The sequence below is a fragment of the Tamandua tetradactyla genome, chromosome X, assembly GCF_023851605.1.
Source record: "Tamandua tetradactyla isolate mTamTet1 chromosome X, mTamTet1.pri, whole genome shotgun sequence".
In the NCBI taxonomy this organism is placed as follows: Eukaryota; Metazoa; Chordata; class Mammalia; order Pilosa; family Myrmecophagidae; genus Tamandua; species Tamandua tetradactyla.
In genome coordinates, this window is record NC_135353.1 from 98,293,613 (window position 1) to 98,308,218 (window position 14,606).

At 37.7% G+C, this 14,606-nt stretch overlaps 1 protein-coding gene and 1 pseudogene across 7 annotated transcripts in view; both read left to right on the forward strand.

Moving 5' to 3' along the window:
* PHKA1 (phosphorylase kinase regulatory subunit alpha 1) overlaps positions 1-14,606 on the forward strand; it is a 323,836-nt gene that overhangs the window by 150,886 nt on the left and 158,344 nt on the right. For all 7 annotated transcript variants that reach the window (XM_077146161.1, XM_077146162.1, XM_077146159.1 and 4 more), the window contains 2 exons: positions 8,725-8,803; positions 14,028-14,162. In XM_077146161.1, the coding sequence (XP_077002276.1) occupies positions 8,725-8,803; positions 14,028-14,162 (214 nt within the window). The remainder of the gene's footprint in view (positions 1-8,724; positions 8,804-14,027; positions 14,163-14,606) is intronic.
* Positions 5,051-6,062, forward strand: LOC143670844 (thiopurine S-methyltransferase pseudogene; annotated as a pseudogene).

Consider the following 14,606-nt stretch of genomic DNA (forward strand, 5'->3'; position numbering starts at 1 on the left):
TTCTGGCACTCTGTCTATTATTGATTTCCAACTTCATTCCTTTATGATCTGAGAAAGTGTTTTGTATGATTTCAATCTTTTAAAATTTATTGAGACTTGATTTGTGACCCAGCATATGGTCTATACTTGAGAATGATCCATGAGCACTTGAGGAAAAGGTGTATCCTGCTGTTGTGGGGTGTAATATTCTATAAACATCTCTTAATTCTAGCTCATTTATTGTATTATTCAAATTTCCTGTTTCTTTATTGATCCCCTGTCTCTTTATTGATCCTTTGTCTAGATGTTCTGTCCATTGATGGGACTGGGGAATTGAAGTCTCCAACTATTGTGGTAGATGTGTCTATTTCTCTTTTCAGTGTTTTCCGTGTTTGCCCAATGTATTTTGGAGCATTCTGGCTCGGTGCATAAATATTTATGATTGTTATGTCTTCCTGTTGAATTGCTCCTTTTATTAATGCATAGTGTCCTTCTTTGTCTCTTTTAACTGTTTTACATTAGAAGGCTAATATGTTGGATATTAGTATAGCTACTCCTGCTGTTTTCTGATTCTTATTTGCGTGAAATATCTTTTTCCAACCTTTCACTTTCAACCTGTTTATCCTTGGGCCTAAGTTGTGTTTCCTGTAGACCACATATAGATGGGTCCTGTTTTTAATCCATTCTGCCAGTCTATTTCTTTTGATTGGGGAGTTTAATCCATTAACATTTAGTGTTATTACTGTAAGGGGAGTTCTTTCTTCTACCATTTTGCCTTTTCGATTTTATAGGTCAAATCTAATTTTCCTTCCTTTTACTTTTACTGATAGTCTTCATTTCTACACTCTTCTCCACGCCTCTCTCTCTTGTCTTATCTGTCTCTAGTGCTCCTTTTAGTATTTCTTGCAGAGCCGATCTCTTGGTCACAAATTGTCTCTGTGATTTTTCTCTGAAAAAGTTGTAATTTTCCCCTCATTTTTGAAGGACAATTTTGGTGGATATAGAATTCTTGGTTGGCAGTTTTTCTCTTTTAGTAATTTAAATATATCATCCCACTGTCTTCTTGCCTCCATGGTTTCTACTGAGAAATCTATGCATAGTCTTGTTGGGCTTCCTTTGTATGTGGTGGATTGCTTTTCTCTTGCTGCTTTCAAGATTCTCTGTTTCTCTTTCACATGTGACTTTCTGATTAGTAAGTCTCTTGGAGTATGTCTATTTGAGTCAGTTATGTTTAGGGTATGCTGCACTTTTTGGATCTGTAATTTTAAGGCTTTCATAAGAGTTAAGAAATTTTCAGTGATAATTTCCTCCATTAGTTTTTCTCCTCCTTTTCCCTTGTTTTTTTCCTTCTGGGACACCCAAAACATATATATTTGCATGCTTCATGTTGTCATTCAATTCCCTGAGTCCCTGCTCATATTTTTCCCTTCTTTCCCCTATATTTTCTTTTACTTTTCAGATTTCAGATGTTCTATCCTCCAGTTCACTAATCCTATCTTCTGCTTCTTGAAATCTGACATTGTGGGTTTCTATTGTTTTTTTTCATCTCTTCTACTGTGCTTTTCATTTCAATGAGTTCTGTGATTTGTTTTTTCAAACTTTCGATTTCTTCTTTTTGGTCATTCCTTGCCTTCTTTATATCCTCCTTCAATTCATTGATTTGATTTTTGGTGATGTTTTCCATGTCTATTTGAACATTCTGAATTAGTTGTTTCAACTCCTGTACCTCATTTGAATTCTTGGTTTGTTCCTTTGACTGGACCATATGTTCAATTTTCCTAGTATGATTTGTTATTTTTTCTGGCATCTATGCATTTAATTACTTTAATTAGTTTATTCTGGAGATTGCTTTCACTTTTTTTACCTAGCATTTTCTTGCTGGATGACTTTATTGTCTGTCTGTTCTTTGACATTCAGTTCAGCTTTTTCTGGACCTCTAGCTTAGGTTTTGTTTATCAGATCAGAATTTTTCAGTTCTTGTTTTCTTGTTTCTTGCCCTGTCTGTATGGTGCCTTCCCCCCACTTTGGAGGGTGTACTTCAGAATTATAGAACCCAGACAGATTTTCCCAGGCCAAACTGGCCTCCTCTGAGGAGGAGTCACCTGCATCAGTTTTCCCTGAGGGTGAGACCCAGCAGATTGAAAGCCTTGCCTATGAAGCCTCTGGATTCTGTGTTTTTCCTATCCTGCCAGTATTTGGTGCCTTTCTGCCTGCGGGTCCCAGCAGCATAAGGTGATGTGATCCCTTTAACTTCAGCAGACTCTCCTTGCTGGAGGCATTATTGAAGTAGAGGAGAGTTTGTAGGCTGGCTTTAATTGCTTCACTTTTTGAGACCCTGGGGTCTGAATTCCTTGAGGGAGGGATTCCACCTGAGCTGGGCCCCACTCCTCTCCTGGGGAAGGCACAGGCTCCAGATAAACACTCACACAAGCTTAACTGCCTTGCCTGGGGCAGTTGGAGACTGAGAAGCCTTGCAGCTGTATCCAAAGAGTAGTCAAACTGTAGAAACACAGTCACAAAAATGAAAGAGAAAAATCCTTTTCAGAGCAGGACCCCTATTACTTGGGTTTGTCAATGAAGAGCTTAAGTTGGTACGTTGCTCTGTGTATCTCCAGGTCCTATGTGTCCCCTCCTTTCCTTCAGAGCCCAGACCTTTTCAAATCCAAAAAAAAACCTCTATTTTTTTTTCTTTTTCCATCAACCCTGTCCCCTCTGCACTGGGCCAAAAGCCAGTGACCTCCGCTTTTATTTGAGGTTCAGCTGAGCTGGGGGCCTATATTTAGTAGTCAGAATTTCTTAATTAATTCCACAATTGGAGCTTGGTAGAGCTCATCCTCTGCTGCTAAGTAAAGTCTCTTTCCTTTCCCCTTTTGGAAGCAGCCTGTGGAGGAGGGGTGCCGGTCACCATGGCTTGGGGAACTCACAGTTCTGGGTGGGATTGCTGCTGGTCCAGCTTTCCATACTGGTGTACACTGTGTGTCCAGTCACTGATGTGGCCCCAGCAGTTGTTTTGTAGTGTTCCTAGCTATTTACTAGCTGCTCTGGAGGATGAACTAAATCCCACTCCTTACTAAGTGCCATCTTGTTCCCTCCCAGCAAAATTGAATGTGGATTGAAGAACTTGCCTTTTTTGTGGTTCGCAACAGATTCAAACCGTTACATGAGTCGAAAACCACTGATGCATCATTACATTTTCTACATTTGTCTTTTTGATCCTGTAGGAAGTATAAAGTGGAGTTACAATAAAAAATATAGAAGTACTAGTATTTATGATTGTCATTACTCTTACAGGAGATCTCTTTCTTCATGGATCTTCAATAGTCTCTTGTCCTTTCTTCAACTTGCAATAGTCTCTTTAGCATCTCTTGTAGGGCTGATCTAGTGGTAACATAAGTCCTTCAGCTTTTGTTTATCTGGGAATGTCTTAATCTCTCCCACATTTTTGAGAGACAGTTTTGCTGTTTTTAGAATTCTTGGTTGGCTTTCAAAAGTTCAATTGCAATATACTGCAGTATGGTTTTATCATGTTTGGAAGTCATTGAGCATCTTTGATGTATATATTCATGTCTTTTCTTAAATTTGAAAAATTTTCAGACATTATTTATTTGAATATTCTCTCTACCCCTTTTTTCTCTTTCTTTTCCTTGGATTCCGACAGTCTGTATAGTGGTATGTTTGATGACATCCCACAGGTTCCTCAGGCTCTGTTTACTTTTCTTCATTTTTTCTTCTTTCTGCTTCTCAGATTTGATTGTCTTGCCTTCAAGTTCATTGACTCTTTCTTCTCCCAGCTCCAACTGCTGTTGCTGTCATCCAGGGAATTTTAAATTTCTGCTATCTGTGGTCTTCAACTCTGTTTCCGTCTTTTCTTATTTTCCATCTCTATATTGATATTCTCTTTATTTTCATCTGTCATTTCCCTGGTTTCCTTTAGTTCTTTGTCCATGTTTTCCTTTAGCTGTTTGAACATATTTAAAACTGTTTTTAACATATTTAAAACTATTTTTAAATGTCTGTCTGGTATGTCGCAGGTCTGGTCTTACTCATTTATGGTATCTAATACTTTAATCTTCTCCTTTGCCTTGGTCATCACTCCCTGTTTCTTTGTAAGTTTTGTAATCTTTTGCTGAAATGTTGATATCTTGATATATTAATATATTCTTCTCAAATTTAAGCTCTTAGGTGACTGTTCCTTAAGCTTTTATTAGTGTTATTATACAAATGTCCTTGGATGGCAGGGACTAGCAAAAAATAAAGAAGAAACAGAAACAAAACATCTTTTCCAGTCTTGAGATTGACTTTCGTGAATGATGTCCTTTGGGGCTTCTCCATATAATGAATTTAGAGAATAGCTCTGGCCAAAGCATAGGGGCCTCTCTGATCCTTTTTTATACATGCATATGCATTTTGTTTTGGGCATGCACATGTGGCCCTAGGAATTCCCTGGTTACATGAATGCAAATGACCTTTCTTCCCTATGAAACAATTTCCTCACTGTCCCAAGCATTGCACTATATGTCTTATGGCCAGCAATTCATTTCCCCAAGTAACTGTGACTTGACTGCTCCCCCACAGCCTTCTGTAGGCGAGCTCTGGTAGCTGCCTTCTACACTCAGGGCAAGTTCTAGGATGAGGAACTTATGGTGAATATCCTAGTTCTGTACCTTAGGCTTCCATTAGTCAGATTGTGTGAGACATATATATTCACAGTATGTGCATGAGGGTTACTCTGTTCCCTCCAGAACCAAGACTAGGGATCCACACTAAGACCATGTGTTAGCTCTGTGCAGAGCCAGTGAAGGTTTCAGGGGAGGGGTCAACAAGAGCACCATGAGAGCCTACTATTTTTTTTTTTTTTTTTTTTTTTTTAAAGGAAAGACAGAGAGAAGGAAGGAAGGATAGAAGGAAGGAAAGGAGGAAGAAAGGGAAACATCTTTTAAACATTTTCTTGTTTTATTGTATTTTGTTTCTCCGTTTTTGTTACATGGGCTGGGGCCGGGAATCGAACCGAGGTCCTCCGGCATAGCAGGCAAGCACTTTGCCCGCTGAGCCACCGCGGCCCGCCCCTACTATTTTTTAAGTTACCTTTTTCTTGATTCAGTGCTCACCCTGTTACTGCTGTCCTTTAACTGTCTTTTGGAGCTTTGGGAAAGATATTTTTGCCAATTCTTGTTGGTTGTTGAAAGCTTCTGTGACAAAACAGCCCTGAAGCTTCTCACTATGCTGTCTTTGATCACCCACCTTTTCTTTTGCCTAAGTATCAAAAAGTAATTATCAGCAGCAAACAGTAGTGGCTGAAGAGACATTGCAGATATGCTTGTGAGATAAAGATATCTACAAAACTATGATTGATACCAGAACTTTACCTGAAATTAAAGAAAAACCCAATAATGAGGTAGAGAAAAACCAAGTACTATCTCTGGAAGAATGGCAAGACAAGTGGGTGAGTCACAAGCGTTACTTCAGGAACACGGACATCAGCTATTAAAGCATTTTTTGGACACTTTTATTAATGGCAAGCGTGAACTCAGGATATTTATTCCTCTTTGTGGAAGAGCAGTTGAGATCAGATGGTTTGCAGACCAGGGACACAGTGCAGTTAGTGTGGAGGTCAGTGAACTTGGGATTCAAGTGTTTTTTACAGAACTGAATCTTTCTTACTCAGAAGAACCAAATGCTGAAATTCCTGGAGGCATTGTACTTTTGCAGCATTTTTTATCTTTCCAGAGTAAATATTAGCAAATTTGACAGGATTTGGGAGAGAGGAGCATTAATTGCTGTTAATTCAACTGATTGAGAATGCTATGCTGATACAATTTTGTCCCTAACAAGAAAAGGTGTTCACTATCTTATGTCTGTTGTTTCTTATAATCCAGCTAAGCATGCAGGCCCACTATTTTCTGTTCCAGACCCTGAAATTAAAAGGTCGTTTGGCACAAAATGCAATATTCATTGTCTTAAGAAAGTTGCTGTTTTTTTTAGAATGACATAAAAGTTGGGGAAGTGACTACATACTTGAAAAGTTATATCTATTCACAGAAAAATAAATGAGACAAATAAAATCTAGTACATAAGTATGTTGTTGTGTTAGTGAAAATTAAGCACGAAAATATAATGAATGACTAAAAAAATTTACGTTTTTTTTCACATATCTTTGTTCAAAATGCATATAACTTTTTTTGCATTCTGTGGGACAGAAATCCTAGAACGAGCTGAGACTCAGCATCAAGGGACTGAGAAAACCTTCTCGACCAAAAGGGGGAAAAGTGAAATGAGGCAAAATAAAGTGTCAATGGCTGAGAGATTCCAAACAGAGTCGAGAAGTTATCCTGGAGGTTACTCTTACACATTAAATAGACATCACCGTGTTAATCAAGATGTAATGGAGAGGCTGGAGGGAACTGCCTGAAAATGTAGAGCTGTGTTCCGGTAGCCATGTTTCTTGACAATGATTGAATAATGATATAGCTTTCACAATGTGACTGTGTGCTTGTGAAAACCTTGTGTCTGATGCTCCTTTTATCTACCTTGTCAAGAGACGAGTAAAACATATAGAATAAAAATAAATATTAGGGGGAACAAATGTTAAAATAAATTTAGATTGAAATGCTAGTGATCAGTGAAAGGGGGGGTAAGGGGTATAGTATGTTTGAACTTTTTTCCGTTGTCTTTTTATTTCTTTTTCTGAATTGATGCAAATGTTCTAAGAAATGATCATGATGATGAATATGCAAAAAAATGCACATAACTTTTTAGAAAAAAACTCTTACTAAAATCTTAAACTGACTACCTTTGGAGAGGAGAGAGTAATGAGTGGTAAAAGCAAACTATATCTGTCTGTTTTACTTACAAATTGTAAAAAATTTTTACCATCAGCATGTATTACTTGTATAATTAATATATAAAAGAGAAATGCAATGCATATAACAAAGAAATGTGAGAGAAATAGAAAACTTGACATTGAATATACTTTAATAAGGTGCAAGTTAAAAAGAAAGCAATCTAAGAAATTATGTAAAATACTAACTTTTACTATAAAGATTCCTTATGCAAAATTTTCACATTTTGTCTCTTTATATAATAATTTTATATGTAAGAGAATCAAGAAACAAATTTAAACATTTAGCTAAATAAGCAAACTTATATGGAACCAAGTATTTTTCCCAAACTGTGAAAAAATTTACAAATTTTAAAATTGAGGTTTTTCCTGAGTTTGGGAGTTTTTTTGTTTCCTCTACGTTAATCTTGCTTAAATGATAGTCTTTTGAAGTGCAATGAATCCAGATTCATGATTATTCACTATGACAGTATAGATTAAAATCTATTTTTCATTAATACACATTTTACTAAATCAGACATACCTCTCTAACTATACTACCTAATGTCTAAAAGGTTTATGTTGTTCGTCTCATGTTAAAAGAATGGTGTATTTTATTTAAAATAAGTTGTTTAATTGTGAAAAAAAATCAGATTTGTGAGTAACACATTAAACCTAAATGATACGTCCTTTGCTACTTTGCCTTAGCATGAGGAGCCTGGCAAATACCTGACAAAACTTTCTTATATCTTGACAACCATGTCGCTGATACTGCCCCTACTGTACATACTGCTCTCTACTTTGGCACTGTACTTAGAGCTGCCCAGAGAGCAGTCCTTGGCTCTTTCCCTTTCAAAACTCAACTTATAGCCTTGCCTGGTTACTGATGAGTGTAGTTGTGTTTCAGTGTTAATCACAATGAATTCAGTACTAATTTTTCAGCAACAAAATGTTTCATTCTTTAATTGAACAAACTGATAAGATAATTTTAGACACAATGATAAGTGCTTGGGAGCATCATGGTTGTTCGTTTGTTTGTTCATTTATAATGGGGCTCTTTAAATGCTGCTTATATCAAATTCTGTTGAAACATCCCTTAATGAGGCACTTGGAAATTTCTGGCTTTATGTCTAGCTTCTTTATTTTTATTTCACAAAAAGGATTCCTTTCTCAAAAGTTTTCCAGATTTACTATAGGTTATTTTGAATAACATATTGCCCAGGCTCCTTAAAGGGTCTAACGTGGGGTTTCTTAGTCCCATTTATTTTCTGCATCTTTTTTTGTTTTTTTAATGTTTTTTTTTCCTGTGGCCACAGCTGTTTGATTATCTTTAGTTGACATTACTATGAATTTAGCAATAATGGCAGAATGATTTGTTTAAAATAATCCTTACCCAGTGACTTTCTTGTTCAATTAGAACAAATTAAATACAAAGAAAAAAGGAGGAAATGAGTGGCATACTTAAGGGGAAAATGGATAAGCTTAGCCCATTTCATAAAGGACAGAAATTCTATTCAAGTCAAAAGGTTTCTGCTGAGCAGGAAGCATAGCAGATATGTGAATAAATGAGAAAATGGCAGGATTAATGACTTAAATTCTTGATAATAAGAATTGTGGACTGATCATCTAAATCACATGTACATACAGAGAAGATGGAGTGTGTAACCCGAAAACTCTGTTTATAATTTATATCCTACTGTTTCAAAAGGAAAATTTCTGGCAGCCATTAGAAATTAACTCCAAATCCAAATTATTTTGTACATGAATTCCAGAAGTTCAAACATTTTCACAGTGAAGACATTTATTTCCAAAGTATATCTACCCTCTTGCATGTTATAATGTTATGTTATGGGCACTGGGAATGTTGTTTCCTCTCAAATGTTAGTGTTTTTTTGAGACTTAATCTGCCTTTTATGATTTTTCTCTAGGGATTTTTAGCTCCTGGAGAAATTGATCCTCTGAATCGTAGATTTTCTACTGTACCAAAACCAGATGTTGTGGTTCAAGGTATGTATTCATATTCCCAGCAGCAAAAACTTTATGTTAAAGGTCAGGTTAGGGCCAGAGATCTTTGGGCCAGTAAATTACAACTTCATCTTATATTTTGTAAGGCTTCAAAAAGTACATATTGAACTCTTTTGGTTTGATTTCAAAATTGCTATTAATCATGAATACTTACTCAATGAATGATGTGATACAATATCAGAAGATTCCAATATGTAATTTGACACTCTTAACCATTCTTTCTTCTGGAAACTCTTTTCATTTTCATGTCATTGTAGCTTCCTTGTTTTCTCTAATTTCTCTCTGACTTTTCTGTCTCTGCTTTTTCTGCTAGCACTCCTTTCTTCTCCTAACCTCCTAATGGTTCTTTACTTGGTGTTTTACTCTTGCCATTTGTATTTACTCCCTCAGAATAAATTTGCTTCCATGGCTTCAACTATTACCTATTTGCCTTCAACGTTTATCCATTTGCAGAGTACTCCAAAACTTTATTTTTACTCGTAACAATCAACTTAAATTTGGGGGCTTCTACTCAGTTCCCAAGACCTATAAAACATCTCTGTCACTTATACTTCAAACTCAAAACTGTCCTCTTTTGTCTCCATCCCATCCTTTTATCTCTACCAAGAAAAGCAGATCTTCTTTCCATCTTGATCTCTCTCATTGATGTCCCCGTTATCCAAATCTCCTAGGCTAGAAAGCTTAAGGTGATTTTTGACTCTCAACACCAGTATCCAAGGATGTGGGTACAGTAAGTCTTGCTGTAAGTCTCCTTTGAAATGTCTCCAGTCACTTGACTTGGGAGTTGGCTCAGTTTGGAAAATAATCCTACATGTTTTATGAATGGGTTTATACTTGGTATCCCATGTGATCATGAATGCAGTGTTTGCTGAGCAGTATGTATAGCAAATATATAAAAGACCATTACTCTTCCCCCTCATGAGAAAGCTTCTGCTCTTTTGAGATTTATGCCTTCTGACTATACTGACCTGCTGGTTGTTCTGTGTCATTCACTGAAGAGTTTGAGATTTGGCTCACAGCCATCCTCTTCTTCCCCAACTCCTGCCAGGAGATTTTTGCATCTGTTTAAGTACTATCTCACATCTTAACTTTGAAAATCTTGGATATCCATAACTCTAGTGAACTTTCCCTCAACCTTTGATTTAGCCACCCTCTCCAGGAACCAAATCTTAGAATTCCTCCACCTCAGATATCTTAAATTTCAAAAAATTCCAATATCCCACTCTGGTCATTACCACATATCATTTCAGCTTTCTTTTCCTCCCATTATACTTGATTTTCTCCTTTTCTGCCCTTTAGTACCTCATGGTTGATCATCTAAATATTTTGATTACCTGTACACCATGCTTCTACTATACTCACTAGAAAAACCATAGCCCCAGATTAATCCCAAAATCTGTCCTTTCTGATCCTATACCTGGACTACCCAAAGCCAGCGGGGAAAAAAAAACACACAAATGCCTTTTTGGTGCCATTGCAAATCTCTGGTCTTTAACTCAAGTAGGCCTATAGTGCCTCCTGTCAGTCCTTGTTCTTATCATTAGTTTGTGTTTTCATTCTTCTCAACCACCATTGCAAACCTCTCTTTTCAACTGCCTCCCCACCTTGTTCTCAGCCTCATTCTTGACCTGGTACTTCATGCCTGATGATCTTATTATTCTGATCTTTGCTAGCTTTTCAACACCACCACCACCACCACCACCACCCCCTACCGCCACCTACTACAATCTTAGCTATATATTCACACATCCTTGACTCCTTTTCTCCAGTCTCAGAAAATTGGTGTTTCTCCTCCTATCCAAGGCCACCTCCTCCTTCTGATGCTTGATCCTATCCACTTCCCCAGCCTTCTCCAGGAATTTACTCTTTCCTTTACTCTTTCCTGTTTTCTTCAAACTTTTCCTCTGTATTGGTTCAATGTTTCAGTTCACTGACTGTTCATCTCTAGTTATCCTATATATCTCCTTCTTTTCAAATCCAATAGTCCATTTCTTTATATTCATTCATTCTACAGTACTTTACAGTATAGTGTCTTCATTACTGTTTTGAAAACGTTCTTGCTTACATGACCAGTGACCTTTGTACTACCAAACTCCATAGTTATTTTTCAGTGTATATCTTCGTGGATCTTTCTGCTTCATTTGAAGCTGCTAGTAATTTTTCCTTCTCACTTTCTCATCTTCTCTTTGAAGTTGGTGTTCCTGAGAATTCTGCCCTCAGCCCACTGCTTTTCCTACTCTAATTATTTTTTCCTGTGTCTCAGCCTTCTATACCAAACTCTTCCCTTTTCCTATCTCCTCAATTCTCCCCTCATTCTCAGAAGATGACCTCACCTCCTATACCACATAGAAAATATAAGCCATGTGATAAGAACCCACCCCCACCCACAGACTTTTCTTAATCTACCCAGTCCTTATATGCTGAGGTTTCTCAAAGTCATGTTAAAGGTCTTCTCTATATATTTCCAAGACCCATTTTATCTCTTCCTTTGCAATGAATCCTGAATCTGTATCAACTTCGTTTTTGACAGCCCCACTTGGATGTCCCATGTGCACTTTTAACTCAACATGTCTAAAAATTCATCAGCTATTTCCTCCTAATACTACATTACCCATACTACTTCTTTGTGCCTATATCATTTAATAGCACCACTGTCCTCCCAATTGCACAAATGAACACCCTGAGGATCATTCTCAATATCTCCCTCTCTCTCGCCCCCTACATTCAATCAGTCAACAAGACTTGGCTTCTTTATCTCCTAAATATTTCTAGAACCCATCCGGTTCTTTCTGGTACCAATGTAATCATCCTAATCCAAGTAAACAGCATCTTTCCCTTGGATTACTGTAATAACTTTTTAACTGGTCTCCCTGCCTTCAGGCAGCCTGAGTATGTTCTTTTCTAGATGCAGATATGGACATGTTAAACCCTTGATTACAGCTCTGCAGGGGGATCCCATTGCCAGCCTCCTTAACATGGTTTATAGGTTTCTTTACCATAATAGCCCCTGGTTCCCCTTTAACTTCATTTCTTTCACTGCCTCTTCACCCTCCATGTTACTGCTAAGAGAATATTTTATAATTCTTAGATCTGTCTTGTTCTCTCTTGCCCTTGAGCCTTTTCACATGTTTTCCTTCTGTCTGGAAAATGTCTCGCTTACCTTACTATCACCTGTACAAGTTACACCCTATTCAGCCCCCAAGCTGGCCTCAATATCAGTGTTATTTTTTCTAGGTGGGGAGCATGTCTGTCTTTTATCCCCAGTATTTGGCAGTGCCTAGATCATCAGAGGTCCTAAATAAACAGTTTTAAAATAACTCTGTAAAACATAAACAAAAAGCAACGAGGGCAGGCCACGATGGCTCAGCAGTCAGAGTTCTCGCTTGCCATGCCGAAGACCTGGGTTCAATTCCTGGTGCCTGCTCATGAAAAAAAAGCAACGATACTGGGGTTGAAGTGCTTCAGGAGCCCCAGAGTGCTGTTCACTTGCCCCTCCTTCAGGCAACTCTGATCCACTGTCAACTGCAGTGACCCCTGCAGGATTCCAGTGCTCAGTAGAACACAGTTTAGAAGTCCATGTTGAACAATAAAACACAAGACCCTTAAAGTGAAATAGAATGCCCTGCATGACCATCTAGCCCCCATCTACCTTTCCGATTCATTTTTTGCCACTGTGTAAGATAGCTCATGCTACATCAGTATTGAGATATATGAGGTTTCCATTTCCCAAAACTATACTCTTTCTCATCTCCATGCTTTATGCTCAGGTTGGAACCTCTACTTGGAATGGCTTTCCCATTCCTATCCACTTCTATCTCCTGAATAACTGTTATTCATCTTTTCAAACTCAGCTTACTTGTCACCTTTTTCAGGAAGTCTTTTCTGGAATCACTCCTCCCCCAATCCCAAACTAGATAGGTGTCACTCCTGGATGGTCTCATAATATTTTGTGCATGTCTCTGTTTACCTAGCAGTTTATTTTATAATACTTTTTCTGTGTAACACATCTACTACACTGTGAGCCTCTTGAGGAAAAGACTAACTTACTCATCTATATCACCACAGCCTTGCAGAATACCTCATCCATTTTGGTGCTTAGAAATTGTTTATTGATTGAATGACTGGATTACCAGTTGTATTTCCCTGGACTGTTTTTAGCCCACTATCATTTTCCTCCTGTACTTTTCCCTGGAGAATGTCTTTCACTTTCATGTTTTCAGTTAGGTGTAATCAAGATGGTCTTATGTCCAGGGGACTCTTTAATTCCCATATCCTGCATATCCTGCCCCAGACCTCAGTAGCCGATCACCATCAGATTCCCAAGATAGAAAAATGCACAAAGGATAATGGCAATGTAACTTAAAGTAGCACTTTGTTAAACTAGGCTCTTGCCCCAACATCTCAACATAGAAACCTCTGGTAAGGAATGATCGAATTGATGATTTCTTTTTTTTCTACAAACTCAATCCAACACTCCAGAGGAGCACTAAAGGAGCAAGAGTAGAGAGCATATTTGCTACTGGTGCTTAGTGTCAAGCCAGCTGAGGCCTGAGTTGAACCCCAGCCACATAGAAAAAGAGTGAAAAGAGTCAAGGAGCTGGCCTGGCCTCCTCAGTTATAGATAGGCTTATCACTTCAGTCGTATGAGAGTAAGAGGAAGAAAAGGGAGTTATCCTGGCTCAGTGGGCTCTGAGTCTAAAGAAGTGTTACCAACCCTCAGCCCCACACAATTTCAACGGTAAGACCTCCTGTAAATTGATGACTCTATTATTCCCAATTCAACCTGTACTCTACCATTCTCTAGCTATAGGGCAATTCTGTCATTTTGATGTTCTATATTGTCTTCACATTCTGGCCCTGGGGAATCAATTTTTACTAGAGCTGTAAAAAAAAAATTCATGATGGGTTTTGTGTGTTTACAACTGGAATCCCAGATTCTGGTTGAATATAGCATTCTCCAGGAGCATATAGGTACTTATTAAAAAAATAGAATCTAATACTCTAGCCATGACATCGTTTTCCCTTTCCATTTAGATAATAGTGTTGAATACCTAGCATGATAACCGTTTCATTAAGGTGCCTCCATAATTATTTATTTCCTTCCCTTTTCTTTTTTCTCCCTTCAAAGTAAATTATGTGGTTTAGAAAAACTTTTTAGCTTCTTACTGAAAATTTTCTATTGACCTAGTTTTCTTTCTTCCGATAGTCTCCATTTTAGCTGAGACAGAAGAAATCAAAGCTGTTTTGAAGGACAATGGAATTGATGTAGAGACCATTGCTGAGGTGCATCCCATCAGAGTGCAACCAGCTCGTATCCTCAGCCACATTTATTCCAGCCTAGGTAAGGAGATTGACTAGCCTGCTAGAATCAAAGCATTATTCAGTAAAGGCTGGTTTCTTTCTGTTGGTTTCTTTTTGATCTTGTATGACTTTTATTACCTGGATTTGAGAAAGAATTTAGAGTTTCTGGAATCCAAGTTTCCAACCCTATATATCCTAGACAGGCTTATTAATTTTAGGTGCTTTATGTACCCTTTGGTGTATAAGGTATGACTGTTACCAAGCAATATAAATATATATGTATTTCTTTTTTTTTTTTTTTGCATGGGCAGGCACCGGGAATTGAATTGGATCTCCAGCATGGCAGGCGAAAGCTCTCCCTGCTGAGCCACTGTGACCTGCCCTTTTTTTTTTTCAGTCAGGCAATATTTTATCTTCATTTAAAGTATGTACTTAACTAACATTTTACTTTCTTTGTTTCCATTTTGAATACATACTAATTTCA